Source organism: Lepidochelys olivacea, assembly GCF_965140295.1.
Source record: "Lepidochelys olivacea isolate rLepOli2 genome assembly, chromosome: 5".
NCBI lineage: Eukaryota > Metazoa > Chordata > Testudines > Cheloniidae > Lepidochelys > Lepidochelys olivacea.
The window spans coordinates 16,590,603-16,610,556 of NC_140415.1; the positions used below are offsets into that span (position 1 = coordinate 16,590,603).

The following is a 19,954-nucleotide window of genomic DNA, read 5'->3' on the forward strand; positions in this document are numbered from 1 at the left end:
TCACCTGAATTATTTGCATTACAGCCAACACAAGTATTTATTGTCCATTTAAAGGGAACTCAGAAAAGTCCCCTTCTATCATTCTGAGCTTGCATGATGACTAATTCACACACTGAGCCCTCTCCTGCTCCCACTCCCATTGAAACCAGTGAAACTTTTGCCATTGACTTCAACTGAAGTAGGGGAAGGCCCATTACTTGGCAGCCAAACAACTGCACTTTCACTACCTTTTGTTTTGTGCAATAGCTTGCCCTGGATTGAAGAGCTCGTTTTGTGGATTACCACGTGAGAGACTCTGGTTCTTACCCCCTGAATTCATGGGCTTCAAACATCTAAGAGGCTGTACTTGGGTACCAGAGTCAGCTGCCATTAGTTCTGCAAGGACCTTGAATTGACCATTGATGAGCCACTAGATCCCAGCCTAGCCCTGTCTGCACTCCATACCCCAGAAGAGGCAGAGGACAGCAGCCATGGAGGGAGGAGTTAGAATCATAGAATATCAGGGTTGGAAGGGACCTCAGGAGGTCATCTAGTCCAACCCCCTGCTCAAAGCAGGACCAATCCCCAACTAAATCATCCCAGCCAGGGCTTTGTCAAGCCTGACCTTAAAAACTTCTAAGGAAGGAGATTCCACCACTTCCCTAGGTAACGCATTCCAGTGTTTCACCACTCTCCTAGTGAAAAAGTTTTTCCTAATATCCAACCTAGACCTCCCCCACTGCAACTTGAGACCATTACTCCTTGTTTTGTCATCAGCTACCACTGAGAACAGTCTAGATCCATCCTCTTTGGAACCCCCTTTCAGGTAGCTGAAAGCAGCTATCAAATCCCCCCTCATTCTTCACTTCTGCTGACTAAACAATCCCAGTTCCCTCAGCTTCTCCTCATAACTCATGTGTTCCAGTCTAATCATTTTTGTTGCCCTCCGCTGGACTCTTTCCAATTTTTCCACATCCTTCTTGTAGTGTAGGGCCCAAAACTGGACACAGTACTCCAGATGAGGCCTCACCAATGTCAAATAAAGGGGAACAATCACGTCCCTCGATCTGCTCGCTATGCCCCTACTTATACATCCCAAAATGCCATTGGCCTTCTTGGCAACAAGGGCACACTGTTGACTCATATCCAGCTTCTCGTCCACTGTAACCCCTAGGTCCTTTTCTGCAGAACTGCTACCGAGCCATTCGGTCCCTAGTCTGTAGCTGTGCATGGGATTCTTCCGTCCTAAGTGCAGGACTCTGCACTTGTCCTTGTTGAACCTCATCAGATTTCTTTTGGCCCAATCCTCTAATTTGTCTAGGGCCCTCTGTATCCTATCCCTACCCTCCAGCGTATCTACCACTCTCCCAGTTTAGTGTCATCTGCAAACTTGCTGAGGGTGCAATCCACACCAGCCTCCAGATCATTGAAGAAGATATTGAACAAAACCGGCCCCAGGACCGACCCCTGGGGCACTCCACTTGATACCGGCTGCCAACTAGACATGGAGCCATTGATCACTACCCGTTGAGCCCGACAATCTAGCCAGCTTTCTATCCACCTTATAGTCCATTCATCCAGCCCATACTTCTTTAACTTGCTGGCAAGAATACTGTGGGAGACCGTGTCAAAAGCTTTGCTAAAGTTAAAGAACAACACGTCCACTGCTTTCCCTTCATCCACAGAACCAGTTATCTCGTCATAGAAGGCAATTAGATAAGTGAGGCATGACTTGCCCTTGGTGAATCCATGCTGACTGTTCCTGATCACTTTCCTCTCCTCCAAGTGCTTCAGAATTGATTCCTTGAGGACCTGCTCCATGATTTTTCCAGGGACTGAGGTGAGGCTGACTGGCCTGTAGTTCCCAGGATCCTCCTCCTTCCCTTTTTTAAAGATGGGCACTACATTAGCCTTTTTCCAGTCATTCAGGACCTCCCCCAGTCGCCATGAGTTTTCAAAGATAATGGCCAATGGCTCTGCAATCATATCCGCCAACTCCTTTAGCACTCTCGGATGCAACGCATCCAGCCCCATGGACTTGTGTTCATCCAGCTTTTCTAAATAGTCCCGTACGACTTCTTTCTCCACAGAGGACTGGTCACCTCCTCCCCATGCTGTGCTGCCCGGTGCAGCAGTCTGGGAGCTGACCTTGTTCGTGAAGACAGAGGCAAAAAAAGCATTGAGTACATTAGCTTTTTCCACATCCTCTGTCACTAGGTTGCCTCCCTCATTCAGTAAGGGGCCCACACTTTCCTTGACTTTCTTCTTGTTGCTAACATACCTGAAGAAACCCTTCTTGTTACTCTCAACATCTCTTGCTAAAAACCTAGTTTTTAGAAGCCAGTGTTCAATAGTCCATCAAATGCAGGTTTGTCTCCCCCACCACTCTGCTGAACAAAACTGAGGACAGTATTCACACAAGAGATAGTTAATTACTAGTCATCTCTTCGGCTGTTAAAGCCAGAGTTACTTGTACACTGCTAACTGATATGGATCAATTGTGGCCAAGTATCATGGACACACTTGTCTGAGCTTAGCAAGTCACTGGCTGCCTTGATAATATTGGGCCCTTTAATTAGGATGCAACAGAGATCTCTGCTGCCTAGTGTGGTTCCTAAGGGTATGTCTGCACAGCAACTGGGGGATGCAATTCCCAGCTTGGGTAAACGTGCATGTGTTAGCTCAAACAGAGGTCTAAAAATTACACCTCCCAGCTTCTGTGAGGGCATAACCTAAGATGAAGGCAAACTTAGCAAGAATTGCCTGAGAAAGAGCAGAGGTAATATATGTTCCCAAAAATCTCCTTATTGTGCATCACTTAACTGCAGTACAAATAAGTTGGTACTAAGGCATACAGCTGTACATATTTATAGCAGTAGACTGGACATCAGCAGAGCTACATTCTCTTTCCATCTGTCAGTGGTTCCATATATGGCCATAGGAAAGTCATTTAACTTCTGTGTCTCAGTTCACCTGTTTGCACTTACTAACCCTCACAAGACTGTTTGCAAACGTTAATGAGATCTTCATGTGCTGTAAGCGATAGAAGTGCAAAGCATGACTACAGGCCATGTGACAGTGACATGCCATCAGACAATTACCTCCACTAACTCTTCTGAGATGTTCCAATTCAAAGAACAGAGTTTGGGACAGAAATGCATCCATTTCAAGGCTATTAACGTGGCAACAGACTTGTGACTTTTTCAACATTCTTGGCATGTTAATATAAGTAAAAATCTTCTTGGCTTAAAACAAAACAATCTAATAACTTCTAGTAAATTATGTGAAACATTTTTCCTATTGATTCATTGCAAAGAACCCGCAGGAATGACCTGCTGAGTAAATCTTTGTTTTGCTCTGCATGGGTCAACCCTGAACTCCTTAATCCAGCCAAATCATAGGCCAAGATTTCCCCAGTAAGTAGCACAGGACAGAGCCTCATGTGGGGCTTTCACAGACTGACATTATGATCCATAATGCCAACACCTACTGTAACACTGTGATCAAGATGTCTGTGAGAGTGTGGAGTCAGTAGCTGACCTCATGCTTTTTGTGGATGAAGGGAAGGCATCAGGAGACTTTTCAATAGTGAGTCATGCAAACAGCTTCCTGTTAAAAATAGCATTGGATGAGTCCTCCAATAAAACAGGTTTGGTCTCCATTACATGGGCTATTACCCACTGAATCTGAACTACTGGATTTTCTACTTTGATGTTAAAGATAGACCTAAGCAGCAACGTTCAGAACAGAACTTCCCCAACAACATTTTGCATATAGGGCCCTCTCAATCTGATAGACAGGTTGTCTTACACAATTTCTCAAGAACCTTGACGTGTATACTTGGGGCCCAATTTACCCCAGTATTAATCAGTGCAGCTACGGTGGTGACTGACAATGGAATCAGACCCTTGGTTTTTCGATTTGTGAAGCTTTATAAACTCAGAGATGCGTATTAAAAACATATGTGCTTGGAGATTTGTTTGCCAGGTGTATAAACAGGCCACTAGAACTAAATCAATAGAGCAGCTATCAGTTCTGAACTGCTAATTGTCATTAAGATTCTGCTGTTTTTTAAACAGTACACAGAACACTGACTTTTACTGCAAACCCAAATCACTTCAGAAGGGCCTCATCAAACCAGAGAAGAGATTTCCCCATGTCACTGCTATCATCAGCATCTTCACAGGATGACAGTAGTTTATTAGCAACATTATAGAAGACCTTATAAGCCATTTTACTTTAGTTCAGAAGCCTAAACTTGATTGCTATTTGGGATTTCAACTCCAAATCAACAAAACCCAATTAGAGATATAAGCACCAAATGCCACTTTTAAAGGAAAAATGTTAGTCTCCTAGAAAGTCAATGACAACATCATCTCACAGCCAGGTCTTTTACGTGTGACAAAGCTGATGCTATTTATGGATTAGGCTATTGTCCTCTACTAACAGGGAATTGGCGATTATTGTTCCTTTTTGTTCTGATCATGCTGTCAAATCATGCTGTCAGGCTCTGATAAGTGCACTTCTTACAATAGTCAAAATGTTTAAGGAAAAATAAATTGCTTTTTTAGTTGGACTTGTCACCCCTGGTGTATGGAATAAATGACCCAACAGGTCTTTCACTGTTCTAGGGACTTGATTCTGACAGTCCTTACTTCCACAAATTAGATGTTATCACACAAACAATCCCACTGAGTCCAAGGAATGCACAAAAATTCACAGGATCAGCCCTTATAGTTCATGATTCCTCCTGGATCCATTTAGCATTGGCAGACAAAAAAAAGAAGGCCTCTCAAAATTATGGTCCAACATGTCTCCATAACCTTGAAAAAATGTAGCAATACTGCACAGAATTAATCTGCACAACTGATACTTGAAAATCCACTGCTCAAGAGCCTGCAAGATGTTCAGAGGCATGCACAAGCAAGACAACTGGAACAGATTCCTTGAAAGAACTAGTTCCACTCCAGTGACTCCTGAGCTACCATGCTGATAATGATCAAAGCAAAAAATCTTAAAAATCCAATAGTTTAAAATGTCAGCACCTTTATACCCTTCCAGCAAACACTATTTGTAGGCCAGCTACATACAGCTTTTCACGTGTCCATGTCCGGCAATATTTATAGCTTTCAATAAGAATATTCCCCAGGTTCTTACCCACTGAAATATTGTTTATAAAGCACCATGAACATCACAGCACAGGGACAGGATTCTCTGCCTGAAAGCAAGTAATCGATATTCATTACACACAATCAGCACCTTTCCTCATTTGAAAAAAGAAACAAGTTTATGTTCCCCTGTTAAAGAGGACAGAAATACCTATCGCCCTGAGAGGTGCACAGCACAAACTACATTCAGATGCATCACAGCTCATCTCACCATCAGGCCCTTTGAAAGCACCTGGTCAGGAGCAGGAATTATTGGCACATCCCTTCAGACATGGAAGAGGATGTGTCTGAAATCTTTCCTTCGGGACTCTGAGTTCTCCGAGGCAAAGACTGTAGCTTCATACATGTTTGTACAACACGAAGCTCAGTGGGGACCCAATCCCAACTGGAGACTTTGGGCACTACCCACACTGCAAATATTAACAAGCATTTCCTATTTAAAATGGGAAGCAATTTGATACAAGCAGTATAAAACATCCAGAAGAAATAAAGATCTAGACTGTCAACAGTTATGTCTCTTTATCAGCAATATCCCTCCTAGAACGCCAGACACTTCATTACACTGGTCCTTTCACCCATCAAGCTTGTCCCACTGATTAAACATGAGCTGGACAAAGTCCTAGTTATTTTCCCTGTATCTCTTTTGCTGCAGTATGCTCAGCCATGACAATTAGCTGACAAACATGCACGCTGATGTTGTTCCTACGCTAAGATACACTACTTTTTTTCAAAAGTAAAGAATTGTATGAAAACATGCACATACAGATAAGCACATATCTCAGCTATAGTTTATAGTCAGGATAGAAACACTGACCATTAACACAGTTTAACAAACCTAACTAGGTGGAAAATGTTATTGACCTTCACCCAGCGAATATTAGTTCACTTCTCTCCTCTCCTATCAGGCATAGGATAATGAAGTTTATTTACAGCCAGATTCTGTCACCGATACTAATGCTGAATAGCACCTGACCCCTCCAGTAGACTCACTGAAATCAACAGGACTAAGGTGTAAAGACTAAATCAAAGAATGAAGTGCAAAGTGGCATAATCTGGCCCTTAACTATTCCAGCATTTATTACATCTTATTTAGTTAGCTACTCCCCACAGTAGTTATAATAGTTGGACCAGCAGACATTATTTCCCCATCAGGTTATTGCATGTGAGGGAATAATGCTCCAAAAGATTAAACAATTAATTTTTTATGTACCAATTTTCTTTTTGCACAATGGGTCAATAGTATACAGAGTGATCAGCAATAAGCTTTCTGTATCACCAGGTGCTTTTATCCAACTGTAAAGTGTATGTCAGACATCTGTCAGCACCTAGGCAAGGTAACCTCAACACCACATACAAAAATATCACTTATTTTCTTTTCATTGCAATGTAAGAATTAGAGGTGAGTTTTGATAATACTGCTAGTGAACTGTTCTTGCATATGCCCTAAGTATCAGAAAACAAAATTCTTATTAGAAATATTTATGTTACCTGTAATAGATCATTATAAGGATAGATTTTAGGAACAGCAGAAACCAGAAAATAATAATTTATTGCTCATATTTTTAAACAATTACAGTACCTTTAGTGTATGTTTGATGTCAAATTTTCAGAATTTCTATTTTTTTAAAAATAGTTGCAATCTCCAGCAGTTCAGACCATGTATTTATCCACTAATCAAAAAAAAAAAATCTAGTGTATGAATCTCTGTTCATCCAACAAAAACCATATTTGGCTAAACAAATCAGATAAAGGCTTTCACAGGTGATCACTCAGACTAAGACTACAGTACAATGCATCAAACCCAGGTCTAACGTTACCTGGACAGGAATTCAACCCAGTACAGAAAGCCCATGAAAGACCTTCTATATCACATCATCCCCCAACTTATTCCTTTAGGCTGAGATATATGCCAGAGTGCAAGGCTAGCAAAAGGCTTATGCACCACTTATCTTAATCAGAAGGTTCCAGTAATTCTTGTACCGACCTTGTGCTCAGCCATAGTGAGCATGTTGGTATAACAAGCAACTGGTAGACTGTGGAATCACAATACTTGGCTTAAAACAACTTTGCTAATCTTGCAGTTCAAATGATTTAGTTAAAAAATGTAAATGGATGGCTCTCCTAAAGAAAGATGTTTGGTACAGGGTGAAGAGCTTTAGATAGCTGAAACGGGAAGGAGGAGAATGAAAAACAAAACCAAACAACTCTCAGATAACACCATATTTACAGTTTTCCAGTCTTTCCCTACAAAAGTCTCCCCTAGACCAATATGTTAAACCAAGAGTGTTAAAATGGGAACGTATGTTCCTCTCTAAATGTTTCCCATTGCTAGTATTCTAATATTGGCAGGTCTGCTTCAAGAACATAAAAGAGGTCTCCAGAGGGGCAAACTTGATTTTATGGGGTAATTTATCATCATCCACATGGGGAAAATTTGCATAGGGGACAAGAAACTCCATTAGAGCCCAGTCACAAAGTTTCCAGACAATCATCCCATCTTGGACATCCATCAAAGATCAGGATCATCCATATAGAAGCCCAAGGCCCCATACATTTTCCTGATCCCCAGACATATTTCAGTCCCTGTAACACTCCCAGCTGGCTGCAACCCTCATCCCCATTCCCTTCTGGGATAGAAGAATGAGTGGGGAAAGTTTACATAGTGGAGGAACAAAACAAGATCATGCTGATTGAGTCAGCATGACTTTCCTTGGTAATACCTGGGTGGTTCTGGGAAAGGACAGCATGGTCCATGGAACTACCATCTCCCTAGTCCTGTTCCTCCTGACTCGCAGAATCCAACCGCTGTAGCACATCCATAGAGGTAGAGGAACTTCATAGGGATTAGGAAGGGACAAGGCCACAGAGCCAGCACTCTCCTGTCTCCCCTGCTTGCAGAAGTGAAAGTATCCAGTCAGATGGGTGGGGGATAAGCCCACTCAAACACCATCTCTGAGGATGTAAACAGGAGAATAGGTTTCAGAGTAACAGCCGTGTTAGTCTGTATTCGCAAAAAGAAAAGGAGTACTTGTGGCACCTTAGAGACTAACCAATTTATTTGAGCATGAGCTTTCGTGAGCTACAGCTCACTTCATCAGATGCATGCCGTGGAAACTGCAGCAGACTTTATATATACACAGAGAATATGAAAAAATACCTCCTCCCACCCCATTGTCCAGCTGGTAATAGCTTATCTAAAGTGATCATCAGGTTGGGCCATTTCCAGCACAAATCCAGGTTTTCTCACCCTCCACCCCCACACACAAATTCACTCTCCTGCTGGTGATAGCCCATCCAAAGTGACAACTCTTTACACAATGTGCATGATAATCAAGTTGGGCCATTTCCTGCACAAATCCAGGTTCTCTCACCCCCTCACCCCCCTCCCAAAAACCACACACACAAACTCACTATCCTGCTGGTAATAGCTCATCCAAAGTGACCATTCTCCCTACAATGTGCATAATTAAGGTGGGCCATTTCCAGCACACATATTCACCTTTCCTTGAACATCGAGCATATAAACATTAAGTAAACCAAAAACCCAAACAGCAATGTCTGCAAAGACACCCCCCCACACACACACACACAGTATGTGCACCCACTTACAATGTTGGTTCCCACACAGAGAGTTTATATAGGATAGAATACATGTCAATAATGTGACTGGCTGTGAAACAGAGAAGACAACCCCACTCCAAACTGATTTATTTTAAAAAAACAGGATGTGTTAAATTTCTCTCTTTTAATAGACTACCCACCATATATTATGGGATTAAAACAGCAGCATTTTGTGGATTTTAATAATTTTACTTTACGTTGCTTTGCCTAGTTTTACCATTTCTGGAATGTACAAGTTTGTTTTATTTTGTTTTGCTTAGAGGTTGTTAATGAAACCTGCTGGATATACAAGCCATAATTTTTATGTTACTACTTATGCTGATATACACCAAAGCTAAAAAGCATTTTCCTCGTGTCTGGTCTCATGAGAAACATCTTATTTCTGAGACTATCCCAAGGAGGACATACAACATTAATTCACTCCAGCAGACAGCACAGACAATATAAGGCAAGAGACTCAATCTAAACTAGACATCATCACTAAGCTGTCCCCACTTCAGTTCATCTTATATTGACAAGGCTTCTTTTTTAAAAAAGAAGTTTGATTTTTTTAAGAAACCCTATGTAGGTGCCTGATGCAATAAAAACAAAGTAGGAACCATGAGCCTCTGTCCCCTCCCAATCTGTGCTACAGAAAAGGAGGGTATCAGTTTAAAAGAAAAAAATAAAATATAATAATAGGAGGATTGTCAAAAGTTGCTGAGTTGGTTTCCCCCCCCCCAAAAAATGCTGACTAAATCTCTTTCTGGTGTTTACAGGTTTCAGAGGGGTAGCCCTATTAGTCTGTATCAGAAAAAAAAAACAAGGAGTCCTTGTGGCACCTTAGAGACTGACAAATTTATTTGGGCATAAGCTTTCGTGAGCTAAAACTCACCCACGAAAGCTTATGCCCAAATAAATTTGCTAGTCTGTAATGCGCCACAAGTACTCCTCCTTGTTTTTTCTGGTGGTTGTTTCAGTGAGACTCTGTCCTTCCCCAGTGCAAACAGTAGCTAGCCTGCTGCAAGTTTCCCAGGTAGACTCAATGAGTCGCACACACCCCACCTGAATGGTAAGGAACAAGCACCCTCAGTGCCAGGCAAGGGACCATCCACATTTCCTACATGATCCAACAACCTGAGGAGAGGGCCATGGCCCAGCCTGCTTCACCAAGCCAGCACAGAAGAAGGTACAGGGGCATTTTGCTTTAGAGCCAGCAAAGCAAATATCCAGCATATTAAACGTAAAGGCTGTCACCAACACATACCGCTTGCCACTGTTTGGGAAGTGTCACCTGTCCCTAACCTTTCATGTGACAACTGCAGCAACAACTCTGACATTCCCCTTCCTCCTGACACCTGTTCCGGGCTGTTCCCCCGCCTACGGCGCAGCCCAGCCTTTGCGTAGTTACCTGATCCTGCCAAGTTCAGCGGCAACAGACAAGGCTTTTCCTTCTAAACTTATCCAGCCCGCTTCCCACCTCCCCGCATTCATTAAATCAGGTCTCTGGCGCCATAAATGTACACAACCACTTTCCAGGGAAACGTGACCGATTCATGATCACTCGGCTTTTATACCGATGAGTTCTCCCCGAGCCCGCACACTCAGCGCCTTTCAGAGGTAATAAACGGCCACCCATACACACAGGGTCGCCACGACGGCCCTGCCGAAACGGCTTGGAGGGGCCGCGGGGAGCGGGGGAAGGGGGAGCGGGGGGAGCCGTGCAGTGCCCTGGGAGACGGCCCTGGAGAGATGCAGGGGCGAGGGGGGCAATACACCGGGCGAGTAGGGGAGGGAACGGCACGGCGGGTATTGTAGGGGCGGCGGGGGGACGGGGACGGCACCGCTAACGGCGGAGAGGGACTGCCCTGCAGCTGGCGTGGATGAAGGAGCTGGCCCCGCAGGGGCACCGGGCCTCAGGGAGCAGGCAGCCGGGCCAGGCGAGCCGCACCCCGGCGGCGGCGGGAGGCCGAAAGGGCCGGTGCGGGCGCCCAGCTCCCCGCGGCGGAGAGAGGCAGCCAGGTGCAGGGCTCCAGGTGAAACCCTGCGGCCGCCGCCGCCCTCTCGTCTCACGGCAACAGAACTTCCGAGCGGCTTTAAAACACGCCCCGGCCAGGCTGGAGCGGGGCGCCCCCGGAACCCAGCAGGAGCCCGGCTCGGGTGCCCGGGAAGGGCAGAAAGCGCAGGCAGCCGGTAACAAGGCGCCGGGTCCCGAACCCCCCGCTCCAAGGGGCTGCGGCCGGCAGCCAGCCCGGGGGCCTCCCCCAAAGCGCGCACGGCTGGCGAGCAGGGGGCTCCCCCGGGGTAGGGGTGGGGTGTTCTAGTCTCTGAAGCAAAGGCCCCGGCCCCGCTCACCTTGGTGTAGAGCTGGGAGACCGACATGTCCTGGCCGGGACCCCAGCGGGGCGCAGCCCGGGATGGAGAGCGCGGTAAGCCGGGGGGGTTCAGCCCCGGAGCATCCAGCCCCGCCGCGAGGCTGCTAGCGCCGAGGGTCCCGGCTCACACGGGGCCGGGCGACATGGCTGCAGGGAGCGTCCGCAAATCTCCGCTCCGGGGCTTCTCCCGCTGCGCAGCCCGGACGCGACCTTCGCCCCCGCCGCCGCCGCGGCTGAAGTTATTTATCAATCGGAGGAGGCGGCGGGTGGACGCGGCAGGTCCAGCTCCGCCTCGCGCGCCGCTCCCAGCGCAGGTATGGGGAGGTGCGGGGCCGCCCGCTGGCCTGGCTCTGCAAGCCGCGAAGCGGGGCGAGCAGCGCGCCCAGCCCGGCTCCGCTTCTGCTCCCAGGTGCCGCGGGTGGGACCATCTGCGTCCACGGCTCCCGGGCGCGCTCTCCCTGCACAGGGCAGGCACCCAGGTAAGGGCCGCCCCCTGCTGGCCAGAGCGCAGCCCCCTCCTTCCTCCCGAGAGGGCAGGGCGCCGCAGCCGCGCAGGCCCGGCGGCGTGTGGCCGTCCCCGAGTGGGGGAAGCGGCTTGAAATAATGGGGGGCGGTTCAGTTCTTCGCCCCGTGAAAAGTTTTCCTGCAATAACCCCGTTTCACGTGTTGAGGTCACGTTTGGGTCGCTGAGGATTGTCCCTGCCCATAGGTGCTGGAGCAAGGGGTGCTGCTGCACTCCCCTGGCTTGAAGGGGATTCCAGCACATACAGGGTTTACAGCTGGGTTCAATGGCTCTCTGCACCCCCTGCCCCTGGCAGAGACTGTTCCACCCAAACAGCACGCTGCTCAGCCTGTCCTGTGAAGTTCTCCCCCTCACCCGGGACCTGTTTGGGGAAATTGTTTTTGTTTGTTTGTTGTGGGTCCAGTAAACGTTATTGGGGAGGGTTGTTTGGTTGGGGTTTTTTTGTTTTGCTTTGTTGTTGTTTTGTTTTTTCTTTGGCTTTGTTGTGTTTGCTTCTTTGCTCACCCTCCCCCCATCGTGGAACACCATGGTAAATAGCTGGAAATGAACCAATGATGTGCCTGGTCTAGCAAATCTTGCTAAAGCTGAGCTAAACAGTCCCTGCCTAGAGTGGCTTTTACCACTGCTTCCTAAGCATAGTTCAGTAGACAAAAAGGGTGATCCTGCTCTCTCTTAAATTGGTGTAAACAAACCAGGGTTAATGCCACTAAAATGAGTGATGTTACAATAGCATAAAACTATTGTGAGAGATGAATCAGGGCCTGCCCTTTAGAAAGTACCAGATTACATCAAATGGCATGTTATTAAAAAAAAAAAATCCTGTGTGGGAAGGATGATACCTGTCTGTGAGATGCCCCCTAAATGATCTTTATACCCCACAGCCCACACAGATTACTCAGCTGAATGTTGCTGATGTGTCAGTTTTTTATACTAATGAACAAGGTAGTAATGTAGTAACCAGCCATCTATATATATCACAGCCTTTATCATGGTAAATTTATATCTAAAATGAGCAGGGTTCCTCTGCTGGGTCTAATAAGGTGCATTTGGGGGATCTAGTATCTTTAACCAGAATGCTCTCTCTTTCATTTTCTCCTTCCATCTCATTTGGAATTTTGCGTATTTTCCCCTGATCACCAACTATTCTACAAGCAGTATAGGCCCACTGAAAACTGCCTCTTGGCTGCTGGATTCTATATTGAGCCAGTACTTTTAAGGAAGATTACTTTCCTATCACTCTTTCTTAAAATTACTAGTAAGTGATAAGTCTTTGCCTTTAAATCTCCGTATCTGAAGATATCCTCTCACAGGTCTCAGTCTTGAGTCTCATGCTCCCAGCACCAGCCATGGTTGAATTCCCCTAACTCTGCCTCCCTGGGTTAAAAGTCCTGTGTGTTAGTGGAGTTCTGCCCTTTCTCAGACTGGGAGCATGAGATCAGAGACTGAGAACCCTGTGATGGCAGTCTCTTTAAAGAAACTGTCAAGGTTCCTCCCCCACTCTGAACGCTAGGGTACAGATGTGGGGACCTGCATGAAAACCTCCTAAGCTTATCTTTACCAGCTTAGGTCAAAAACTTCCCCAAGGTACAAAATATCCCACCCTTTGTCCTTGGATTGGCTGCTACCACCAAACAAATACTGGTTATTGGGGAAGAGCTGTTTGGAAAAGTCTTTCCCCCCAAAATACTTCCCAAAACCTTGCACCCCACTTCCTGGACAAGGTTTGGTAAAAAGCCTCACTAATTTGCCTAGGTGACTACAGACCCAGACCCTTGGATCTTAAGAACAATGAACAATCCTCCCAACACTTGCACCCCCCCGTTCCTGGGAAATGTTGGATAAAAAGCCTCACCAATTTGCATAGGTGACCACAGACCCAAACCCTTGGACCTGAGAACAATGAAAAAACATTGTTTTCTTACAAGAAGACTTTTAATAGAAATAGGAGTAAATAGAAGTAAAGAACTCCCCTCTGTAAAATCAGGATGGTAGATACCTTACAGGGTAATTAGATTCAAAACACAGAGAATCCCTCTAGGCAAAACCTTAAGTTACAAAAAAAGATACACAGACAGAAATAGTTATTCTATTCAGCACAATTCTTTTCTCAGCCATTTAAAGAAATCATAATCTAACACGTACCTAGCTAGATTACTTACTAAAAGTTCTAAGACTCCATTCTTGGTCTGTCCCCCACAAAAGCAGCATATAGACAGACAGAAACCCTTTGTTTCTCTCCCTCCTCCCAGCTTTTGAAAGTATCTTGTCTCCTCATTGGTCATTTTGGTCAGGTGCCAGCGAGGTTCCCTTTAGCTTCTTAACCCTTTACAGGTGAGAGGAGTTTTCCTCTGGCCAGGAGGGATTTTAAAGGGGTTTACCCTTCCCTTTATATTTATGACAGAAACATTGTAATTCCTCCAGTACGGCACTGGAATAGTTCAGCAGGAACAGCGTGGGGCTTCTGCCCACTCTGGTGTTGCTGTGCAGTGGTGGCACGGCTCCAGGGTTGATCTCTCAAGTGGTTCAAGGATGGGCCTGTTCCTGACTCACGATGGGAGGTGAGACTAAAACCGGGCCTTCCTTGTTTTGGAAGGCGAATGTCAACAGCAGTCCTGGGTGTCAGCCTTCAGCTGGGAAGTACAATATGTTTTATGGCCCCATACGGGAGTGGCCTGAACTGATTCCACATGCTTTCATCAGAAGAGCTAAAGTTTTGGTAGCCGCACACAAATCTGGGCTCGTCGGACAACTGATTCCAACTCATCCTCTTCGGAAACAAAACTAAACTCCCTAGCTTGAGGACTGTAATATGCAAGGTGCCACATTCATCCCTGGTCTAAGCAAGTGCTACCAGTGGCTCCAATGGAGTTATGCCCACTTACTTTAAGATCACGTGTGGCCCAAAGAGCTGCTAGGTATGTCACCGTTTTGTCCTGCTGATAATCAGAGTGCAGCAGTAGCATCCAGAGTTAAAGTTTACTTCCTCTATTAATCCGAAAGGGAATGGCAGGTACTGTAAAATAGGGGAGAGGTGCTCGATGACAATGGAAAGATCTTCCAACTGCCTCCCTGATAAGAGGCCTGTGTGGCATTTCCTTATCAAGGGAGCATGTTTTAGTGGTTAAAGCAGCAGATTAGGAGGGAGAAGATTGGGGTTTCCATCCCAGTTCTGCTATTGACTCACTATGGGACCTTAATAATGATGTACCTAGCTCTCTTCTAGCACTTCTCATCAGCAGATCTCAAAGTAGTTTACAAAAGAAGTCAGTATCATTGCTATCATTTTACAAGATAGGGGAAACTGAGGCACAGATAGGGGAAGTGATTGCCCAAGGTCATCCAGCAGGTCAGTGTCAGGGCCAAGCAGAGAACCCACCTCTCCTAAGTCCCAGTCCAGAGCTCTATGGACGAGGCCACAGACAAGTGACTTAGTCTTTCTGTGCCTCAGTTTCCCCACCTGTAAAATACAGACACCTTTGTAAAGTGCTTGGAGCTCCTCAGATGACAGGCACTAGTTAAATGAAACTATTAGAATGTACTATTATTTGCTCAGGAAAGGAGCATAGACTACTGGCTGAACAACAATACCGGGAGTCAAGAGTTTGTGGTGCTGCTACCAGCTCTTCCACTGACTTAATGGGTGACCTGGGGCAAGCCACTGAGCTTTTCCATACTTCAGTTCCCTCCACTGTAGAATGAGGATAATAAGATGCATCCTGCAGAAGTGTTGTAAGGCTTAATTAATGGGTGGAAAATGCTTTGAGATCCTGGGAAGGAAGATGCTACGGAAGTGTAAAGTATTATTAATTTTCATTGCAAAGACTTTGCATATGGGGGCAAAGAATGTGCTTATTAGGGCTTGTGCTCTGCCACAGTTGTTCACTCCTTCACTAACTTACAGGGAATTTTCTTTAAATCACTGTAGATGATGTTTGCTGCATTGCCTCAGTATATTGTGCCTTTATTTAATATAATATTGACATTATCTCACCACAGCAAACATTCACGTTTACTGTCTTCTCCCTTAACTCCTCATCCCTTGAGGCAATGTAAATTCCTTTCTTTTCCTTAGCAGCAACACATCATCCTGTTCTTTAATCCTGCCCTTCGTACAATTGCTGCATCGTAGTAGTACACAGAGAGCCTTCACAGCATATCCTAATGTTTCTGCAAGGCTGGCAGCTGGGAAAAGTTGTGAGCACAGTAACGCTGCTGTGAATAAAGTCATGCAGGGGCTTCCCATCTCAAACAGGTTCTATCTGGAGCTTTTGTATGCCCTCTTCTGGGCTGTCTCAGTGTCTGCAGCTCTCTCTATTTGGTCATTTTGAAAGGGATGTGTCTGTGGATGGCACTCTCTGTCCTTCAGCCTTTTGTATTATCCTGCAGGCCCCAGCTGCAAGGAGAAATGGCCACATACAGAGGTAAAACATGTTTTGAGAACTATGAATTTACATTCCAAAGAAGGGATCACAACACCACACCTCTGGCTCACAAGGTAGGAGTTTAAGACTGAAGGGACCAAATCCAACCACCCAGTGTTCCTGGGGGCGACGACAGCAGTAGCGATGATCCTTTATGATAACCTGAGCAGAGAGCTGCGTGTCAGCATGGCTGAGTTCTAGACTTATCTGTGCCACTCAAGGCACATCTACGTTACTGTTTTTTTAACCACTCTGCTAATGTGGCTGCAGCAGTGCAAACCCCTACTGTAAATAAGCAGCAGGAGTGTAGGTAGACTGTAATTGCACCAACATGGCTTACTCCACTCTGGGAATTAAACTGGGCAATATATTTGACTCATGCCCTGTATTTATTTTATTTTTTTATGGTAATGCATTTTGCAATTCCCATGGAAATCCAGACTAATACCCGTCATCCTATTTGAAACTCTGCCTTAGATGAATTTGAGTACATTGCAGGTGTACTACCAAATGCCCTCTCTATTGTAAACTCCACTTACTCTTGCTCCTTCATTAAATCAAATATGGAAAAGAAATATGAAATACAAGCATATTTAAGAACAAGAATTCAGATGAAGAGTGGGCAGAAAATGTCCCAGATGCAAAGCACAGCTATTCACAGGAAATATATATTAGTGCAATACATCATTTTAAATTGAGTTTATTATTCTTTAAAACTTTAAGAAAAAAAAATCAGAAATTTGTCATAAAGTGCTGACTTGCAGGAAATTGTCTTTTGCATCTGATGCAGGAAGATAAAAATTTCTTTCCACTCTGGAATCAAACCTTTACGCTCGTTGTGAGGATGTCTGATGTGAAGGTAGAGCTTTTCACCAAATGTGAAATAGTTATGGGTGAGGACAAACTCACAAAGTTCAGCCACCAGGTTTGCCGTGACATTATTAGGCATACTGTTCCTGATGGCTTGTAGTCAAGACATCAAGAATTATAACATTCAAAAACCAGTTGGAGAACACTTCAATCTCTCTGGTCACTCGATTACAGACCTAAAAGTCGCAATTCTTCAACAAAATAACTTCAAAAACAGACTCCAACGAGAGACTGCTGAATTGGAATTAATTTGCAAACTGGATACCATTAAATTATGCTTGAATAAAGACTGGGAGTAGATGTGTCACTACACAAAGTAAAACTATTTCCCCATGTTTATTTCCACACACCCCCCCACCCCCGCTGTTCCTCACACTTTCTTGTCAACTGCTGGAAATAGCCCACCTTGATTATCACTACAAAAGAGTTCCCCACCACCACCACCCCTGGTAACAGCTCTACCTGATCACTCTCATTACAGTGTGTATGGTAACACCCATTGTTTCATGTTCTCTCTGTATATAAAATCTCCCTACTGTATTTTCCACTGCATGCATCCGATGAAGTGAGCTATAGCTCAGGAAAGCTTATGCTCAAATAAATTTGTTAGTCTCTAAGGTGCCACAAGTACTCCTGTTCTTTTTATGGAGTCCAGAGCCATCTGTATTGGGTCCTTATGTCTCTGCACATGCTCTCAATTAGAATCATAGAATATCAGGGTTGGAAGGGACCTCAGGAGATCATCTAGTCTAACACCCTGCTCAAAGCAGGGCCAATAACCAATTTTTTCCCCAGATCCCTAAATGGCCCCCTCAAGGATTGAACTCACAACCCTGGGTTTAACAGGCTAATGCTCAAACCACTGAGCTATCCAATTGCTGTCAGCTTTCTTTTTCAGGGGCTCCCAACTGGCGGCTACCCTGGTACTTCCTCACAGGCTTGCCATAATATGGTAGGGAGACCCAAGTAAACCATTCTGTCATTACCGTTAACTGATAAAAGGCCACCGGAGGGTTGGGAGGGAAGGGTTAGGTTGTGCATGCCCCTGAAAAGCTCTCCCAGCAGCCAAGCCTCTTCTCATCTGCCCAACTCTGCAACGTGATCCCAGAAGGAAGGAAAGAAACCAACCCAAAGAGGTATCAATCCCCTGTTAATATAGTCCCCTGCTGTTTCTCATTCTGAAAATTCTGGTGTTCTACAGGGAGAGCCCCAACAGATGTCAATTGTTACTGCCTTGTGTGGGGATACTGATGAGGGACCTGACACCAGTGGCACACCTTTTAGCTGCTCTAGATCAAGTTTAACCGGTTCCTACAAAGCATGTTTTGAGTGTGTTTCATTTCAAATAGCATCCTTTGGACCAGAATTTCCTGTCATGCTGGAATACTTGCCGACATGGTCAATTGCCACTCAGCAGTACAAACAAAATGCTGAGAATAGCAATAGCAGCAGGAGCTCCGCGAGGGTCATCAGCCACTGACAGAATCATTGATCTGACCAGCAATCTGAAATCTGATTCATGGTGCAGGGTTTTTTTTTATGGTGGGAAGGTTAAACAAAGATGCTCTTTTCTGTAAATAAAACTAATTTTGTTCAACAGTATTGGCATATTTAGATGGAACTTTTGTATGTTCAGTTTTGCTAACCAATACACTTCTTTCATGTTTCTTTCAATTCAAATGCAGCCGTTGACTCGCATTATCAAATGATTTCCTGTAACATATGTTTTGGCTTTACCTCATGGGCATTAAGACTAGAATTACGGCTCTCTGCTGCCTTCTCTAAAGTATCTATTTCTAATCTGCCATTGAAGTCAATGGAAGTTTTTTTTCCTCCTTTACTGTAATGGGAGCAGAAAAGCTGGGTTTTCTGTTTTTCCTTTAGTTGTACAAATATTTGGAACTGCTCCCTCCAGCTCCTACCAGTCCTGTGTACATATTGTGGGTGCTTTCAGGATGATACCACGGAGCATGTTTAGAACATGAGTCGTGAGCAAGCCTTGAACCACATTCTACTGCATTCACGTGTCCAGTTCGCTGCAGGAACAGGGAAGATCAAAGGAACTAGAAAGGATTAAGAAGTGGAAATCAGTAGGACTAAGGAATTGAAATTCTTTAATATTGACATGAAACCTCACTCACTGCATTGTTCAGCTGGACAGAATTTTTAAGAGGCATTTAAATGATGCTATTACAGCAGTCAGCCTGAGCCTCTGTATTCAGATGTTCAGCTGACTCTGGTGGAGCTTACCCAGCCCGACTGGAATCACTTTAAGTATGCGATGCAGTGAAGGCACCAGACCCTCTTGTACTAGTCACATGATGCATGCCTTCTCCCAGAAGATTTTGGTTACACTGAGCTCCTTCCAGTTACCCAGTGGGACTTTAGGCTTTCTGCAGCTGAATCCACTACAGTCTGATCCTGTAGTCCTTGGGTAAAATTCATGGGTTTTGCCTGCAAGATTAGGACCTAATAGATCTCTGGGAGTTTTGACCCTCACCTTAGATTCATTTTAAATACTTGATTAATCTTACTTCTGCTTCTGAACCTAACATTTGCACCGAGACAGTGAACACGGGGTTTCTATGTATCCAAGTACTTCGATGGCCCCCCATCACTGTAGCATCTCACAATCTTTAAAGTAGCTTTCGTCACAGCACCTCTGTGAGGTAGGGAAGTTCTGTTATCCCCATTTGCCACAGTTGGGGAACTGAGGTTCAGAGAGACTTGACTAACTTGCTCAGGGTCCCATGTGCAGTCTGCAGCAGAGCAGGGAATTGATCACCAATCTCTCAAATCCCAGGCTAACAGCCTAGCCACTGAATTATCCTTCCTCTCTCGCTGGTTGCAGGATTCTCAAGTTTATGAATAATCCCTACCCCAGTTACACATGGGAAGCATATTCTTATTGTACGTATCTACTGAAGTCAAAGCACTGACCAAAACCCAGTGTATACTCTACTTTTGAGTTAGTATTATGGGAGACTAAGCTTGGTGTATTGTTCTCTCTTCTGTCTG

The 19,954-nt window shown here is 45.0% G+C and overlaps 1 protein-coding gene across 1 annotated transcript in view; it reads right to left on the bottom strand.

The window, feature by feature from the left end:
• MYO5B (myosin VB) overlaps positions 1-11,265 on the bottom strand; it is a 363,824-nt gene extending 352,559 nt beyond the window's left edge. The window contains exon 1 of the mRNA XM_084628998.1: positions 11,103-11,265. Within this exon, the coding sequence (XP_084485124.1) occupies positions 11,103-11,129 (27 nt within the window). The 5' untranslated portion in view covers positions 11,130-11,265. The remainder of the gene's footprint in view (positions 1-11,102) is intronic.
• Positions 11,266-19,954: the final 8,689 nt, after the last annotated feature.